The 18772-nt window shown below is 38.9% G+C and overlaps 1 protein-coding gene across 7 annotated transcripts in view; it reads right to left on the minus strand.

Moving 5' to 3' along the window:
- SLC8A1 (solute carrier family 8 member A1) overlaps window positions 1-18772 on the minus strand; it is a 445025-nt gene that overhangs the window by 91505 nt on the left and 334748 nt on the right. For 5 of the 7 annotated variants that reach the window (XM_040224697.1, XM_040224694.1, XM_040224699.1 and 2 more), the window contains exon 3: window positions 132-238. The exons of the other annotated variants lie outside the window; for them this stretch is intronic. In XM_040224697.1, coding sequence (XP_040080631.1) covers window positions 132-238 — 107 coding nt within the window. The remainder of the gene's footprint in view (window positions 1-131; window positions 239-18772) is intronic. 7 annotated transcript variants of the gene reach the window in all.

Consider the following 18772-nt stretch of genomic DNA (forward strand, 5'->3'; position numbering starts at 1 on the left):
GGAGATCTATGCCCTGTTACATAGGTGGAGGGATGTGTGCATCATAAGTCGCGTTCTGAAGAGTGCAGGCATCCAGGGGTGGCACAGGCCAGCAGAAGCTGTTGGGCTCAGCCCTGGAGCAGCTGCCCCACCTTTCTTCTCACTCATCTCCACCAGGCGGGGCTCTCCAATCTCAAGGAAGAAGGTCTTGTTTTTCTCATACTCCTCATCATCAATTACCTTGACTGATATTGTTTTGCTGAAACAGAGAAGAATAGAAATTGACGAACAAGGGGAAGAGGAAAGAGAAGAGAAGGAACAGAGAAGAGGAAAGCAAGGTTAACGAGTGGCACTTCCAGACAAACGCCAACTGAGAAACTTCTGGACTGTGAGACTGTCCTTCCAGAAAGGGTGTGGGATGGGTCTGAGAGACCAGCGAGATCACCCAATGCACAGCGCCCCTGTCCAGGGGCACAGAATTATTTCAGTAAAAACACAGCTCTCATACTGCTGGGTTTATCGTCATTGTGGGAAGCAGAAAAACACAGATCACAATAATAAGAAAAGAAAAATATAAGTAAATACCTTAGCCATAGGAATGTCTGAGCTATGCTCTGGAATTCACTCCTGTGATACAAATAAGTAAACCGCATCAAAATATGAACAGAGGCTACCTCTGTTCATAATAGGCATGAGGATAATTTTTGTGAGGATCATTTTGTGAGGCTTTCATTTTGCTTCCAAACATGACATTTTTATCATAAAATTTTATTAAAATAATATGTGTGTGTATATATATATATATATATAAAAGGATCACAAAATAAAATATCTTACCCCACCCAATGTCCTAGAGTGAAACTCATTTTCAAGTGAGTCAGATTTTCCACCTAGATCACAAGGGGAAGTTGTGTTTTGTCTCTCTAAAGATGAAGGCCTCTTAAAGTGGGGGTGAGCAGTGATATTCTATTTTCTTCCCTCCCAAAGTTGAGTTTCAACTTAGACAAAATACACTCTTTATCCTCCTTGCAAACTCCATGGATACGTCAAGACATTTCAATAAGAATTCTTCCTGTAATCGATCCTTTAGCACTTTTTGCCTTGTTGTCTTATGGTTGTGATTGACAGGCAGGTATGACAAATGCAAATATGCAAATCTCAGCCTCCCCTAAGCCTTGATGACTCTGAAGAGAAATCTAGTGTTACCTTCTAATTAATAAGGGTTTAATCACTTCATGTATTACAACTTACTCAGAGCCCCAAAACACGTGTTTGTTCTTGAAAATATCTTTTATTCAGTAACATTGGCCAAGAATATTTCTGACTAAAGGTTTAAAAATGATGAGTTTTCAAAGACACACAGTTTTAATGTCATGCACATTATTTAGTTTTGGTGGAATTTTCCAGGTTTTCTATAAAGATCTCTCTTTTTTTCTTTTTTTGATTATTGATCAAAGCTCTCAAGTTTCATTTAGACCTACACATGCCAAAGAGCACCAGCCTTCTTTTCTCATATGAAGGAGAATAAACGTAGAAGTTGCTTTTAATTCTCTGAATTTCCCAGCCTCTAATGCTAAGTGAGAACAAATGACTGCTTCTGGATCTAAAGAGCCTCATAACCTCCTCCCTGCTCCTCACCTAAAGAACATTCCCCATAATACTCACATTCCAGTGGCTCACTGCTAAGGAATTGGAACACATGATAGTGTCTTTCTATCTCAGCTTTGTCTTCAAAGACTGAAATAGTAAGGCTAGGTGAGCACCTGTCAATGACTAAAGCAATATCATTTTTAAAGAGCAGTTAGATATTTGTAAAACTACCAACAGTCTGACAAAAGTCCGGCCACGTATGTGTATGTGTGTGTGTGTGTGTGTGTGTGTGTGTGTGTGTGTGTATATATATATATATATATAGTGAACAATTCCTAACTTCCAAAACTATGTTCTGAAATTCACCAATTTACTTTATATCTATAACCAGCCTGCTCTGACTATACCAGGGTATCTGATCATTCCTCAGTATCCAAAAAAATACAAAATATTAGAGAAAGCACAAGAAGATAAAGGAATTGATGATACATGTGTTTTTCATTTTAGAATGAATTTGGTGAGATCAAATTTATTCTTCAAAAAACTGCCAAACATCTACCTTATTTGTCATCCAAATTATGCATTTTAGGTATTAATTTCCACCTTACTGCCTTGTAATCATAAACTATACTTGTATGTAGCTGCTAAAGCCTTCAGCATCATATGATCGTGTGTGTGAAAACGCTGGTGGGCATTAGAAGGGTCCTGCTACTGTCTTTTGGACCTAATGGCCTCTAATCAAGACACTTCATGGTAGAGTGCATTTGCAATGCTCTTGCTTATATTACATAAAAACATTTGACTTGTCTTTTTCCATCCTGTATTCCCAACCCATTCCAGATCTCATGCATTATTATAGAATAAAGCATAGTGGAGGTACTTGGAGTGGTCTTTCTATTAGGGCAAGCATTTGTTTAGAAGAGGCTCCCAGTGTCATTCCCAAAGGGCAACATGACCACTTGTTCATAAATAAACAGAAAAACCCAAGTAACATAGTGTTTCTGATCCTTGGTGAATTTAATCTGCTATTGCTGTATAGGTTTATTTTCTACATTCTGAGTAGCTGATCAATGTGAAAAACATAGGGTCTCACCCCACCCATTTATATAATAAACACTGAAAATTTATCAATAGAGTATCTCTAGTCACTGGGATTATAATCCTTAGAAAACGTTTTAGTACTTGATAACTGTGACACTGGAAGATCAACTATGAAGGAAAAGAAAACAGTACTTCCGCAGGTGCCTGGCAAAGGCACCTAAAATAGATGGGATTTGCATAATGGTATATCATTTCAAAATCATTAGCAATACAATCAATAGTGCCCCTGACAGGAGCAGCCATTAAATCACATATTGATTTTACTCCTCTTGCTCAGCACAGCTATTAATAGGAAACTTGATTATTAAAGGAAAATTCAGTCAATTTAAAGAGGCAAGATAAAGAAATCAATATGAATTTGTCCTCTGAATCAAGAGAGGCAAAAACCAGAAGAGATTGGTAATGTTCATCTTTTGCTTTAGAACAAAACTGTTTCTCCCCCTAGCAAAGGTGCATGCGTGCTAAGTCACTTCAGTCATTTCTGACTCTGTGCAACCTTATGGACTGCAGCTCCCCAGGCTCCTCTGTTCATGGGATTCCCCAGGCAAGAATACTGGAGTGGGTTGCTGTGCCCTCCTCCAGAGAACCTTCCCGACCCAGGGATCGAACCTAAATCTGTTGTGTCTCCTGCACTGGCGGGCAGGTTCTTTATCACTAGCGCCACAAGGGAAGCCCTCTAACGAAGGTAGAGAGGTGCAACTAACCTACGTAAATTTTAAAGGATCATATCCTTGGCATGTCTTTGGCTCCCTTTCCAGAACCTAATGCACGAAAGCCTATGGCCACTTCTTTCATCATGGGCGAAGTAAATAAGATGGGGTTGGTTTGGTGAAAACCCCAGTTTCATTTTTAGCTTGATAATCAGCAGAAGCACATCTCTCTCTGCTCCTCACAGTTCTGCAGTGGAAATTAAATCTCAAGGACTGAATGATCTTAGCGGTCCTTCACTTTGCCTCCATTGCCACACCAATCCCATATTCATAGGGCTTTTGCACTGCAACAAGACTCTCTCCGAGCCCATAGATTCATGTTGACTATGCTTTGGTTCTATTTATCAACGGGAAGCAGTCAGGTAACTGTTATTCTTTCTTTTTTTGAAGTATAGTTAATCTACAGTGTTACATTAGTTTCAAGTGTACACCAAAGTGATTCACTTATATATATATCATTATACTAGTGTTATTATTTCTTTAAATCAGCAAGTTAACCCAAACAAAACTGGAATAGTTGGGGAGATCCAGCCTTTCACCCAACAACAACACCTGCACTAATTTTACACTGATAGGGAACAAACAGAAAAATTGTGTCATGCAATTTTCAGTCACCCTAATCATGATGAAGAAGGTAAGGAGAATTTCTCACTTGATTTTTTTACATCACTCTAAAGTTGAAGAGTATACTATAAAAATTATATTTCCTGGAAACCAGCAACACAGTTACAAATCTTATGATATCATTAAAACATTAAATAATTTCTCAGGATGGTCAAAATATTTATGGAGATACATTTTGGTTCCATTTCTAGGAAAAAAAAAAAAACATTTGGTTAGGAAAGATCAAATTATTTAGCGGAAAAATACAGGTCCTTCCTTTGATTTTTGCCTTTCCTTTGATGATACCAAAGCCACATCTATGTTTTATTTCTCAGTCTTTCTCTTATCTGATGAGTTTCAAAGGGCCCAAATTCCTTCAAGCATCCTAGTCAGGAGTTCTTATATCAGGGGGTGCCTCAGGCAAACTATGAGAAAGAAGAGAAAGAGATGGTGTTATTAGGAAGAGTCATAAAATAAAATCTCTTCAATATACTAATATCTCATTATTAAGCCAAATTTGAATCAGCTTCTTTTCAAATTTCAGCTTCAATTTGTCCTTCTGTGCTTTCTTCTCCCTAAGACTACTCTTGAAGTTGAGAGAAGCGAGAAAAGAGGAGTTGGAGGATGAAAAAGAAGAGAATCTTTCTAAATCCTCATAAAATAGAAAGATTTTACTGAGGATTTCACATATATAGGTGCTGCAATCTCTCTTTAGAAAAGATTTTCTTAAAGATTTAACCTCTCTTTAAATCGGAGGTCAACGAGCTGATGGGCACTTTGCATATCTTAGGTCACCCATCTTTCTAGCAGGCCTGGAAGTCACTTCTACCATTTAACAATTCACAGAGGAAACAATGACTGAGAAGTAAAGAAACTTCCAAGGTCACAAAGTGAGGCTCCTGTGACCGGATCCACAGACAAGTATCTTTCAGGTACATGACCTACAGTTCATTGAGCTGTGCAGTATTTTTATGACCACTTTAAAAGATCTAAATCATTACCTTGAATTAACACAGAAGTTTATTGTTTCATCTTTATGTTAACAAAGACTGCCTAGATGAGCAGCAATAGATTTTTAATTCTATTTTTAAAAGGAAAGCAGTACATATTATATTGGATGATGGTGTATTAAAAAGTTAAATCTTTGAGGTGATAAAGATCCTATCAGGATTAATTGAAAAATGCCACAAACACATAGGGGCTTCCCAGCTCTGAGGAATATGAGCAGCCAACCAGCAGCCTTGGCTTCACCGAGGGGCTTGTTAGAAATGCAGAGGCTTGGGGCCTGCCCCAGATCCACCAGATCAGGTCTGCATTTTTAAAGACCCCTCGAGGACACTAATGCAAGTAAAAGTTTGAGAAGCGCTGATCTAGACAGGAAAAAGTGTTCTTAAGTCTCATAATAAATGAAGAGGCTAGTGATAGCTGGGCTTGTGTTTTGAAACTGTCTGCATATTCGAACTGAAAACTCTAAATGCTTAGGCTGGGACCACTCCAGATCAGTGAGACGACAAGACTCTCCAGTTCAGGGGTCTCAGCGTGAATACAGTTTTTAAAAGTTTTCAGGGGATTCTGATAATGTGACTGGGGCTGGGAGCTGACTAATGAATCGGCACGCGTGTCCTGATGCTTAAAAGAATATATTAATAAGGAAAAGGTAGCACTGTGGGGCTTCCCAAGCGGCGCTAATGGTAAAGAACCCGTCAGTACAGGAGATGTAAGAGAAAGGGTTCAATCCCTGGGTTGGGAAAATCCCCTGGAGGAGGGCATATCAACATACTCTAGTATTTTTGCCTGGCAGGCTACAGTCCACAGGGTCGCACAGTCATGCACGACTGAAGCCACTTGGTGTGCACACACAGGTGGCATTGTGAGGAAGGGAGGCTCAAAAGTAAATTTAAGATCTAATTAGAAATCTAGGTTGAAGCATGGGAAAAGGATTATATAGAGAACGTAAAGTTGTTGTATCTTCCTTTCAGGAAATAGTGGTCTCCACAAGCCACCATAATAGTTATGGATGAGAAAACACCTGAAACCTCTGGGAAGCAGAGTTTATACTCATTCACAGTGACTTCCTTCCTAGAGAGATAAGAACTCTGGTGCTAGGTTTTAATACAACAGAGGTTTGTTTGGAGAATAGAAAGACAGGGACTGACACAGAAGATAGGAATGCCTTCTGTGCCTTATCAGTGCCTCTTTCAGCCTTGAGCCACGTCAGTGGAAGGCCATGTCCGTGGAACTGAAAACTTGCCACTTGGAAGCCACCATACTGAGATTCAAGAAAGAAGTCCCAGGACCAACCTCATCTGAAGGGCCAAGATCGGGTCATTTCTCTGACCACAGAGTAGTGTCATCAGGTAAGGCAAATCTGCAACTGAATCTCCAGTCCATCTGATGTTAAAAGCTTCAGGCTATGAGAAGATACTTAACATCATTTGTCATTAGGAAGATACAGATCAAAACCACAATGAGATACAACTTCACTCTCATGAAGATAGCTATAATCAAAAAGACAGATAATACTAAGAGTTATGGAGAATGAACAAGAATTGGAATTCTCTTACACTGCTGGTGGGAATGTAAAATAGTATAGAAGCTTTGGAAAAGTCTGGATGTTCCTCAAAAGTTTAAAAATACAGTTATTATATGACCCAGCAATTCTATTTTGAGGTGGAACTCAAGAGACTGAAAAACATGTGTCACACAGAGACTTGTACATGAATGTTCATTGCAGAATTATTAACAATAGCTAAAAGTTGGAAACAGCTTAAATGTGTGTCAGCTGATGACTGGATAAACAAAATGTGATACATCCACATGATGGAATATTATTCAGCAATTAAAAGGATCAGAATACTGATTCATGCTACTAACAGGTAGTATAATACTGCTGCTGCTACTAAGTCGCATCAGTCGTGTCCGACTCTGTGCGACCCCATAGATGGCAGCCCACCAGGCTCCCCCGTCCCTGGGATTCTCCAGGCAAGAACACTGGAGTGGGTTGCCATTTCCTTTTCCAATGCATGAAAGTGAAAAGTGAAAGTGAAGTCGCTCAGTCGTGTCTGACCCTCAGCGACCCCATGGACTGCAGCCTACCAGGCTCCTCCGTCCATGGGATTTTCCAGGCAAGAGCACTGGAGTAGGGTGCCATTGCCTTCTCCGAGGTAGCATAATAACGCCACCCTAAAACATACTGCTTTGGTATACTGACTATTTTGTGCTTGTCACTGGTTTTTAGTCCTTAAGTCACATCAGACTCTTTGAGACCCCATGGACTGTAGCCCACCAGGTTCCTCTGTCCATGGGATTGCCCAGGCAAGGATACTAGAGTGGGTTGCTATTTCTTTCTCCAGGGGATCTTCTCAACCAGGGACCAAACCCATGTCTCCTGCATTGGCAGGTGGGTTCTTTACCGCTGAAGCAGCAGGGAAGCCCACTTTGAGCTGAGAGCACCTAAAAACAGCCAATACAGGGAGACGCTTCTCTGAAACCCTATCTGCCTAAAGACAGATGCTTCATCAACCAGGGAAACAGACTCATCACCAGAAAGGAGACTAGAAGTGGACATCACTTATCTCCCATCTTTTTTTCTAAGGGCCCATTCAATTTTTTCTAATAATTATGTACTCTCCCCTAGAAGCTTAAATCCCCCTTCCCATTTCCCTAGAAAGATAGTATTTAAGATTGCTTTTAAGCCACCTCAGAGAATGACTCATTTCTCCCTGGGTATCTCCCATGTACATATGTTAATAAAATTATTTATTTTTCTCTTGCTAATCTGTCTTTTATGACATGCTCTCAGCCAAGAACTCTAAATGGTAGCGGGAAAATTATTTTTCCTCCCCTACACTCTGACATGGATAAAGCTTGTAAACATTAAGCTAGGTGAAAGAAACCAGATATAAAAGTTCAGACATTGTATGATTCTATTTATGTGAAAGTAGAATAGGCAAATCCAGAGAGGCAGAAAGTAGATTGGTGGTTGCCTCAGGGCTGAGGGTTGGGGAATGAATGGCAGGTGACTGCTAATAAGCATGGGATTTCATTTGGGGTAATGAAAAAATTCTAAAGTAGATTACAGCCACGGTGGCACACTTCTGAGAATATATTAAAGCCCTCTGAATTGCACGTTAAATCAGTGAATTCTCTGGTATATAAATTGTATTTCAATAAATGTGTTATTACAAAACACAGCAACAACAGAAAGCAAGGTTCAGGATAAAATCATGATGTAGAAAAGACTGTTTCTTAGGGTAAGGAAAGGCTGTGAGAATGTTTGGGGTGAATTTTCAGTTAGAAGTTTCACATTTTGTGAGTCTGCTAAACAGGGAGCTAGGGTGCTGCATGGCCATGGGACAGTGAAGACAATTTGCATCAAAGCTGTGTTCTTGCTGTGTCTGCCAGCTCGCTCACCCTTCAATCCATCCCTCTCCCCAGGCAGAATGCTCGCTGCCTCTTCCAGGGTCAAGGGCTATTGATGTCATGCTTTGACAGCATTTCTGGTGGATGTTACCTCGGGCCTGACTTCTTTGGCTGGTTTCTTTCCCTCTAAATATAAAGTCTTAAGAAAAAATCAGAAACAGCATTTCCATCATAGCATTCATTTAAAAGGAGAGGAAAAAAACTCAATCAAGGATTATGCCTGCTGCCCTTGCAAAGCCAACAGCTCTCTTCACATCACCTAGGGCTTTATCCAGGGCTCTTGTTGGCACTGATTTCGCTCTACCAACAAGGAAAGATATGCTTGCTATGGGTTACCTTTGTATCACTTGGCTTAAATTCCTTGCCCATTTTAAGCTTCCCCCCCACCCCCTGCCTCCTTCAAAAGTTGACTTTGTGAGTTGCTTAGTGATTTGGAATTAGGGAAAGAAAGGGGCAGTCAGAGAAGACCCACAGATATCTTCTCAACATTTTCCGTAAGTGACACAAATCAATTCTCCCTCCAATTAACATTCCAAATAGGATAAGAACAGACTGCTTTTCATATTATTTCTAATAATATTTTTACATCCTTTTCGGATTATTGGTGACGGACTCTTTGCCCTGACTTCACTTGGGAGTTTGTTTAAGTTTCCATTCTAAGCTAGTCACAGAAGAGGGACTAGATCATGACTTAAATTTATTGTTTCCTTTGCTGAACTGTCAAGGGCACCAAACTGGGAGTCAGATTACCCTGGATTTTTATCTTGACTTTGCCACTTTCTAGCTGAGATCTGTGGACCAGTTCTGGCACCCTTCTGACATTTGTATTATTTAGTGTTATGATGATCACATAAATGGTGTCATCATTCATCAATGGTGGATAATAAAACTTCACAGGTGGCTGCAATGAGCAAATAATATAATGCATGCAAAATCATTTTGCAAAGAACTATAACATGTTAGGAAGAGTTATGATTAACTGAAATGGAATGGTTTACTTTATAGTTCTTAACTTTCTCATTCAACCAGTCACCCAAAGGGGCAGTTGGCAGATGGTAGAGGTGGGTGTCAGAAAATTCTCAATGGAGGGTTTCTCTGGCAGCTCAATGGTAAATAATCTGCATCAGTTCAGTTCAGTTCAGTTGCTCAGTCGTGTCCAACTCTTTGCGACCCCATGAATCGCAGCACGCCAGGCCTCCCTGTCCATCACCAACTCCCGGAGTTCACTCAGACTCACGTCCATCGAGTCTGTGATGCCATCCAGCCATCTCATCCTCTGTCGTTCCCTTCTCCTCCTGCCCCCAATCCCTCCCAGCATCAGAGTCTTTTCCAATGAGTCAACTCTTCGCATGAGGTGGCCAAAGTACTGGAGTTTCAGCTTTAGCATCATTCCTTCCAAAAAAATCCCAGGGCTGATCTCCTTCAGAATGGACTGGTTGGATCTCCTTGCAGTCCAAGGGACTCTCAAGAGTCTTCTCCAACACCACAGTTAAAAACCATCAATTCTTCGGCGCTCAGCTTTCTTCACAGTCCAACTCTCACATCCATACATGACTACTGGAAAAACCATAGCCTTGACTAGACAGACCTTAGTTGGCAAAGTAATGTCTCTGCTTTTGAATATGCTGTCTGCATATATGCATATAAATATGCATACTAAGTTGCTTCAGTCGCGTCCAACTCTTTGTGACCCTATGGACTGTCGCCTGCCAGGCTCCTCTGTCCATGGGATTCTCCAGGCAAGAAAAGTAGAGTGGGTTGCCATGTCCTCCTCCAGGAGATCTTCCCGAACCAGTGATCGAACCTGGGTCTTAAGCACTGCAGGCAGACTCTTTACCACTGAGCTACCTGGAAAGCCATATATGAACGTGTATGTGTCTAAATAACTGATTCATTTTGCTATACACCTGAAATAAACACAACTTTGTAAATCAACTATAGTTCAATAAAAAGAAAAGAAGTAATTGGTTAGCCCCCCAGTCCTAACAGGTGTCCCCTCACCAGGGTAGCGAGATACACAAAGGGGGCTGGACTTTTCCTGGAGCTCCTGCTATGAAGCAGAGCCTGGCAAACCCGGATGGGTGCTATTCTTTAATTTAAATAGGCTCCAAAGAAGAGAGGTGCTAGTAGCTAAACCAAAGTAATTCTCCAGGAAGCCTTGTCATCCCTGCACTGATCTCTCTGCATTATCAAGTGGTGATTGAAATCATTGCTTCAAGCAGAGCAAGGGGTAGGAATAGCCAAAATCCTGCTGTTCTCAGGGGATGCCAGGGCAGTTTCACAGAGCACTGGAGCAGGGGCTTTTCCAGCAGAACCTTGCTCTATTCTATTTTCCTCTGTTTGCTTTTGAATCTGAATGGCAACCAACTCATTTGTTCAGATGCAAAATAGGAACAAGTGTGATTCCTTTTGATCTCTCTCTTTTTAGCAATCTATTGTTAGCTTCAGACCTACCTTCCAGTCCCTAGAAGACATGCTGGTTGACCATTTAAAAGAGAGACTGCAGGGATCCTAGAATTGTTGTTTCAATAAATAATAAGCTGAGACTTCTAGAATCCAACTCCTTCCCCCACAAGCTTCTATCCTATGATGATAGTTTAATGCGGAAATCTGGAGGTATTAAAAATGCCCATAATTTTGTGATGTATAAAATTTATACTTTCCCATTGTTTTATCCCCTGCATACACTTCAAGGATAAAGTAATAAGGATCCTGAGTTTGTTACCTCCATGTGCACTGGAGACATTGAGACCATTTGTCAATTTAGTGAAAAACAAAGTGGATAAAGCATTGGGTACCATGTTGAAATACACAAAAATGGATCTTAGTCTAGTGTTTTGTTTTGTTTTTAACACTATTGACATTGTGCAAATTCCATCAGAGAGGGACTTTTAACAAAATGATGCAAGATTCTTACCAACTTTAAACTGATTCCTTGTTAGGACTGTTTGTAATCTGAGATCTTGACTGAATTCCTTAACAGGAATGAAAAATGTCAACTTCTCTTGAAAAAGTTGTTTTAACAAATTCCTCAAAGTTGAGGATAATGTTAAGAGTACTTTGGGGCATCGAATATCTTTTCTACAAACTGAACACATAAACATCTTAGTTCAGTTTTAGAAACTTCTGTTAAGTCCTCAATTTGCCACTGCCCTTTATAAGAATTTGAAATTAGATGAAATTGGCAGCTGCTGATTTCAAAGACACAGTTGGTTTCCCAACCTTCTCCAAAGCTCTCTTCATCTTGAATTTTTTCAGCATTCCTGGGTTTGTCATTAGACTCTTTCCAGAGATTGTTTATACCTTTGGTCCTTCCTCCTTTGTCAAGATTCTTTGCTCAAAAAAAAGAGTGTCCCTGGAAAGCAGTGGAAAGATCTCACTCTTAGAACATTACAGGAAAGCAGCTAGAATATGCTGAAAGCATCCTAATCCAAAGAAAGTATAAAAGTGAAAGTTGCTCATTCATGTCTGACTCTTTGTGACCCCATGGACATTATAGTCCATGGAATTCTCCAGGCCAGAATACTGGAGTGGGTACCCTTTCCCTTCTCCAGGGGATCTTCCCAACCCAGGGATCAAACGCAGGTTTCCCACATTGCAGGCAGATTCTTTATCAGCTGGGCCACAAGGGAAGCCTAAGAATACTGGAGTGGGTGGCCTATCCCTTCTCCAGCGGATCTTCCTGACCCAGGAATCAACCCGGGGTCTTCTGCATTGCAGGTGGATTCTTTACCAACTGAGCTATCAGGGAATCCCTATTCGAAAGATGCCAGCTTTAAAAAACAGAATGCCAAGAAATAAAGCTAAGTTTTCCTAAGGTCTCTAATTCATATTCTCTCTCTCTTTTCCTTCCTCCCCTCCTTTTTTCCAAAGTCATAGAAGACTGAATGGCAGATCAATTTCTGCATGCATTTGTATAAAATATTCTAAAAGACAGGATACCAGCAATTTCCTTGAATATAACTAAGTCAATAATTAATGAAATGATGCTAATTTTTATATATCACACTTCTATTCCATCGCTAATGCTTTATTGCTATTTTACATTAGATTAAGCAATCAATCCTTAAGTCTTCACACTATTGTGGGGATTCAGAATGAGCCTTCCCACTGCTGCATGAGTATTATTTTGACCTACAAGCAGTCAAGACCCTGTGGATTCAAGAGAAACTACTGTCCTTCCATTAACTACCTAGAAGAATTTAATTTGGGGATTTTTCCCAGAAAAAGTTATTCACAGAGATAAATTTTATCTAAGTGACCTTATATGTATGGCAGGGTCAGTATCTAACTATCAATATCTGTTCTTCTGCTTTCAGCCCCGTGAATGACCCTCTTGACCTTGGAAGCCCTAGGCTCCTATCCCATTCCTTAGCTCAGGATGACATACAGAACTTGTTTTACCATTCTGTCTCTGACCCTCTCATGTAGATCAGATCTCCAGCCCTCTCATGCATGTTGGGTCCCCGTATATACGAAGTTCAGCTCAGCTCAGTAGTTCAGTCGTGTCCGACTCTTTGTGACCCCATGGACTGCAGCATACCAGGTGTCCCTGTCTTTTCTCCTGTCAATCTGCCTCACATCAACAACTTAATTCTTAGACCAGCTGGAAGAAACTAGAAGGCAGAAGAAATTTTTCTTTCTCCCTATCTATCCTATAAATATGATTGGATTTTAGTTTTGTCTCACAATGGAGGCCTATGGTTTATAAAAAAAACTTACCCAGTGGGTATAAGGCTGGCAAGAGGCTATGTTCAGGTTTCTTTATCCTGAAGGTGTCATGAAGCAGGTTCTCCAGAAAGTCTATCAATGATTCCGATGTTAATTTATATCCACAAATAACAGAACTATTAAGGCTAATCATGTCCCTGTAGCACGACTATGGCTCTGAGTGGTTCCACCGTACTGGTGGGATAAAACAGCCTCCTAAAATGTTGCCTTAAGAAAGGGACTCAGGTTGCAAAATTCTTACTGTCATTTACTACTGAACCTATGGTTACTTACTCTAAGGGTGCTCTGTAAAGCAGTTATAAAAATGGTATTTATCTCATTTGATTGCTGCAAACAAATTGTGACAACACGTATAAGATGCTTAACCTGGAGACTGGTGTATATGAACTGCTAAATGAATATTAGCTATGTCTCTTATGACCGAGAGCAATATTGTGTTAAGAACTGGGACTTTTGGGACTGAACTGCCTGTAACTCATGCAAATGAATTAATCTATGCCTTAGTTTCCTCATCAGTAATAATGGAACAATTACAACTATATCATGAGGTTGTTCAGGGGACTATATGGGAAAACAGAACAGGGCGTGGCACAGAGAAAGCACTCAATCAGTGGTGGTTATCATAATTACTGTTACAGAGTCCAAAGAAGAAAGCAACTAGGAACTAAAGTATTTCAGTAAGGCTAATTTCTGATATTAAGAGGGAGGTTGTACAAATCAATAATACAGATTTTTAAATTAAATCTTCAGTGAATATATTTCCTTTCCCTGATAATACAGGTAAAACTTGATTCTGAACAGACTTCTGACCTTGTTCATGTCAAACACCTTAAATTGGCAGAATGAGCAAGTTGGTACTTGATAGGCTCTTTTGCACTAAATACAATTTAAATAATATAAACTACTTTCAGATCATTTGTGTGTTATTTGTCTTAAAGTGTTTTTCCTACTTGTTAACATCATGCTTACTCATTTTGAGAATTTGACAAATGTAGAAATGAAGGAAAAGAAAAATCACCCAAAAGCTTGCCACTAGAGATTACTATCTGACTTTTAAAAATGTTTGCTTTTAGCTTTTAAAATACACAACTGCATAATTTGGACCATATTTTGTGTATATGTATGTGTGGGTGAGTATAAATAAAATTTGGTGTCATGATTTTTCACTTCCCATGACATAAAAAATATAAAAACTTTCCTTTAAAATGGCACAAGATGTTCCATGAAATGTCTTCACAATAATGTAATTAACTATATCTTTATAGTTATATCTGATAATGGATTATAATAATAATGGACTGTGGGGCATTCATTTTTTTCTCTCTACTGTATCTAAATAGACTGATCTACATTTTAGAGGAGGGAATAACTAAAACAAGCCAAAAATATTATGAACTTTTGGCATTTTTCTATGGATGAGCTACATAGGATTAGGTCTCTTAGAGCTGAATGTTTATTTTCCCTACATTCCTCTTTATACGCTTGAGCCCTTTCCTGGACTCCTAATATAGACAGTAACCTTCTTCTATTTATTCCTAGTGGTCTTTACTGAAGTTCTTGTCTGAATCCTGTCCTATGGAAAATTTATACATCCCTTTTTAAAAGGAGAAATTCTCTCCTTTGTTAGTCCTAATCATTTAGCTAGTTTTGATGAAAAGTTTTTAAGAATCATCTGCCAGTGTTTTTTCCTAAAAGGCCATTCTGGCTATCTTACTAAGCTTCCACTGCTTTTGTAACAAATAGTTCCTTGAGCTAAATCATTCACAAACACCAATGATTAATCACCCATTCCCAAATTTGTCATCAAAACAGTAGTGGTCATTTTCCACTCGAATTCAGCTCTTGCCTTCCCAAATACTCTACCTTCCAGTCTTAAAGAAGTTCCTCAAACCTTGGTCATAGAAATCTCCTGGTTCATGTTATTATACAGATGAGCAAATTGAGATTCACTGAAATTAGCCAACACCTCAAAGTTGGTAGATGCAAGCTTCACTGGTGGCACAGATGATTAAAAAATCTGCCTGCAGTGCAGGAGACCCAGGTTCCATCTCTGGGCTAGGAAGATTCCCTGGAGAAGGAAATGGCAACCCACTCCAATATTCTTGTCTTGAGAATCCTATGGACAGAGGAGCCTGGTGAGCTGCAGTTCATGGAGTCACAAAGAGTCAGACATGACTAAGCAGCACACACACACACACACACACACACACACACACACACACACGACTCTAAACCCAAATATGGTACTCCTTTGCTCTACAGTTATCCTAGTGTTTTTCTTCTTGGGTACTGCTGAAATCTTGATTACCACTCTTCAAAGAAAACCTTTCCTTTCCCATCTCTTCTTAATGAAGTAAAAACTGATGCTGATAACAGAAGGAAATGCATGATATTCTTTATTAACTCACTGCTTTTCTATCATTGTCCATTCTACTGGTGGATGCTCTACGAATTAAATGGCTCAGATGATGAAAATACAGACTTCCTTTAGTGAGGATGACCGAACAGAGTCATGACCTGGTGAGTCTCTGATGTGAAAAGAATCTACAATATCCACAGAAACACTAAAGAAAGAATAAATAAGCCCATAGTCTTATTTGCATCCCAAGTCTTCAGGGCACTATGTTTAGCAGTTATGTGTCTTTGCATTTTTTCTTTCCTTCCCTTCCTTCTTCAGTCAGAGCCATGGTACATTCCTATCAACCACTAGATAAGGAACCTGATGATCTATTTGTACTGAGATAAGAATGGTTGATAATTCTATTTTTTTCCATTCAAAATATACTTCTAATTTTAAAGAGACCCTTATTTGCTTAATTCAAAGGGAGTAATTATGAAAGAAAACAGCTTTGCGGCCATGTGGCAATTCTGTAATTGCTCCAACTAATGTACTTCTATGTGGTGAAATATCTCCTGAGTGTCTAATCACAAACAGGTAAAAATTAAAACTGATATAAATGTTGAATCAAAAGTTTTTACCAGCAAAATATCAAGGGCTTCAATACGCCCCCTGCTTTCTGCTGATGCTTTCCACTGTGTAGGACACAATAATTCCCTGACTGTGGACTCACATTGAACTTTCCAGAGCAGAACTTATTTGGATGTTTAAATCTTATCTAGGTATTCTATTTAGTTGAATCCTACCCCAAACAGTTACATTTGGAGCTCATATTCCTAACAGAAGGAACCCAAGGCACTTTATAGGTAGTCATCACAGAGAAAATCAGCAAGAAGACAATAAAGCTTCTTATTGATAACAGCAATTTAAAGCTTAAAATAAAAATTAACCAAAACTGGAATAGAGTTTACTGGCTTTGAACTGAAAATGTGTTTTGCTTTTTAATTTTTTTTCCTTTTATGTTTCTTGTTTGTAATGGAATTTTTCCCTGGTTAGACTTTATAGAACCAGAGCAGGTTTACAGAATGCAAATAATGACATTGTTTAACAATATTGAATCAACTAGACCAAGCACTGTGAGAAAGTACTTGGTGAGCAATTCTGGGATTAATTACAAGGATCCTGATGAGCTGCATTTAAGGTGCACAGTGATTGTAGGGGAAAATCTGTTAAGTCGGCTTGGCAAAATTTTTGATTTTTGATTTTGTTATGGATTGCATGAAGTTCACAGTTAGTGTTCAAAAAGCAAATCCTCGCCATTATATCAGCTTTGATGCAGACATAATCTTCTTATAAGGAAAGGTTATTGTTTTTAGGATTTATGCTATTTTATAAATTCTCTAGAAAGGCTGTACTTTTGTTCAGCAAATTTATACGCAGAGGGGACATAAGAGACCTAGATTTGCATTTGCAATACAGATTTATAGCTTTTGGCTATAAATATATAAATACATTTATAGAAACATATAAAGATATGCTTATATTTATATCATATATATGTTTATATATGTTTAAGCAGCATAACCTTGCTCACATCACTTTCATTCGATTTCAAACTCATTGACTGCAGAATGAAGTTGACAAGAAAAGTATATGAAATAATGTACATGAAAAAAGTTTTTGCACTTTGAGCACTTTCAAATGTAGGGTGCTAACTTAATCTTCTCATTTTGCAACTTAGGTCACTTAATTATAGTAATTTTATATTATTGCCTCTTCAGTTTCCCTCTAAAATATGTATAGTATATTAATATTCACTTTTGGAAAACAGGAGTTTACGGTGTTAACAGAAAAGCAATAATATCTGACAACTTTCCATGGATCTCATTTCAGAGTGATATGTTATGTTTATATAACTAAAACTTAGAATTTATAGCCACATATACTGTTGATTGCCAGAATATGAAATAATACTTCATTAAATGTTTATTAAGATACTGTCCTACTGGATTTTAACACTTACATCGACTTTAATCATGTAGAATTTGATTTAACTGCTATTAATCATAATATAGTGCCTGGCATATAGCATATTGTGGTCAGTTGTGTCCACCTCTTTGCAACCCCACAGACTGTAGCCTGCTAGGCTTCCCTCGTCATGGAGTTCTCCAGGCAAGAAAACTGGAGTGGGTTGCTATTTCCTACTCCAGGGAATTTTTCTGACTCACGGATCGAATCTTACATCTCCTGCATCTGGCAGACAGGTTCTTTACCACTGTGCCACCTGAAACCTGTTAATCATAATATATGGTTCTTTAATAATATAAAACGATAAAAGACAAATAAGAGTGCATCTCAAAGATAGGACTATGTATCCTGAATAAATTCTACTAATTCACTAGAAGTAAAAATTATTTATTTTATCTATCTATTTTTACTATTTAAGCCAGAAAACCCTTAAAGGTTACCTATGGATTCTCCCTTCTTTGTCAACTTCCTGTCCTCATGTAACGTTCTTAAGTCCTGAATAATAAGTTATCTTTGAGTTTCTGGAGTCTTCAAAATTCTCTTTATAGATCTAAGTAAAGGTCTTTCATGAAGTCAGACTTCCTGATACAGATATTAAAAGATTAGTGAGACTGATGTTGGAATTGAAGAGAATCCATTGAAACACAATTCTGGGTTTTCAGAGCCCCAATAATGTAAAACCTTTTGGCAAAACCATATACAGTCAACAGGCCTGTCGCCAAGAGCCAGGATAGCCCCAGGTACTATGTATGCATTCCCCATGGCAATGAACATAGCGCCAGAACATGCTGTTTGCTTAAGAGACATTTATAATCGACATAGCTTTTCTTACTGTGCATATTTGTACTTGAGTTTGTGCTGATCCATCAAGGTCTGTTAGATTTCTCAGTAAAATCAGCCCACATGTTTTTTAGATGAAAAGATAGGCTTTTTAGCATAGATTTGGCTGTGAGAGTGAGCAAAATTAGAATCATGTATATGATTCAATCTCATAACTTGCCCTTTCCTAGGAAGGGCCAAGTGAACTTATCAGGCACATGTCAGATCCCCACAGCACGCTGTTTTGTCCAGCCATTCTACAAACCTTTATCCGGTATCTAACCATGTGTCAGGCCCATGTTAGGCGACAGGGATAAAAAAAGTAGAATATGAATTCACTGCTTAGAGGAGTGATAGGCATGTAAACTGAAGATGGCCTACCTCCCTACATGCTAAATATATGTGTGGGCTCCACGCTGTGAGAGCTCAGAGGGTGGGCAACTTCACAAAT

Source organism: Oryx dammah, unplaced genomic scaffold (assembly GCF_014754425.2).
Source record: "Oryx dammah isolate SB20612 unplaced genomic scaffold, SCBI_Odam_1.1 HiC_scaffold_25, whole genome shotgun sequence".
Classification (NCBI taxonomy): domain Eukaryota; kingdom Metazoa; phylum Chordata; class Mammalia; order Artiodactyla; family Bovidae; genus Oryx; species Oryx dammah.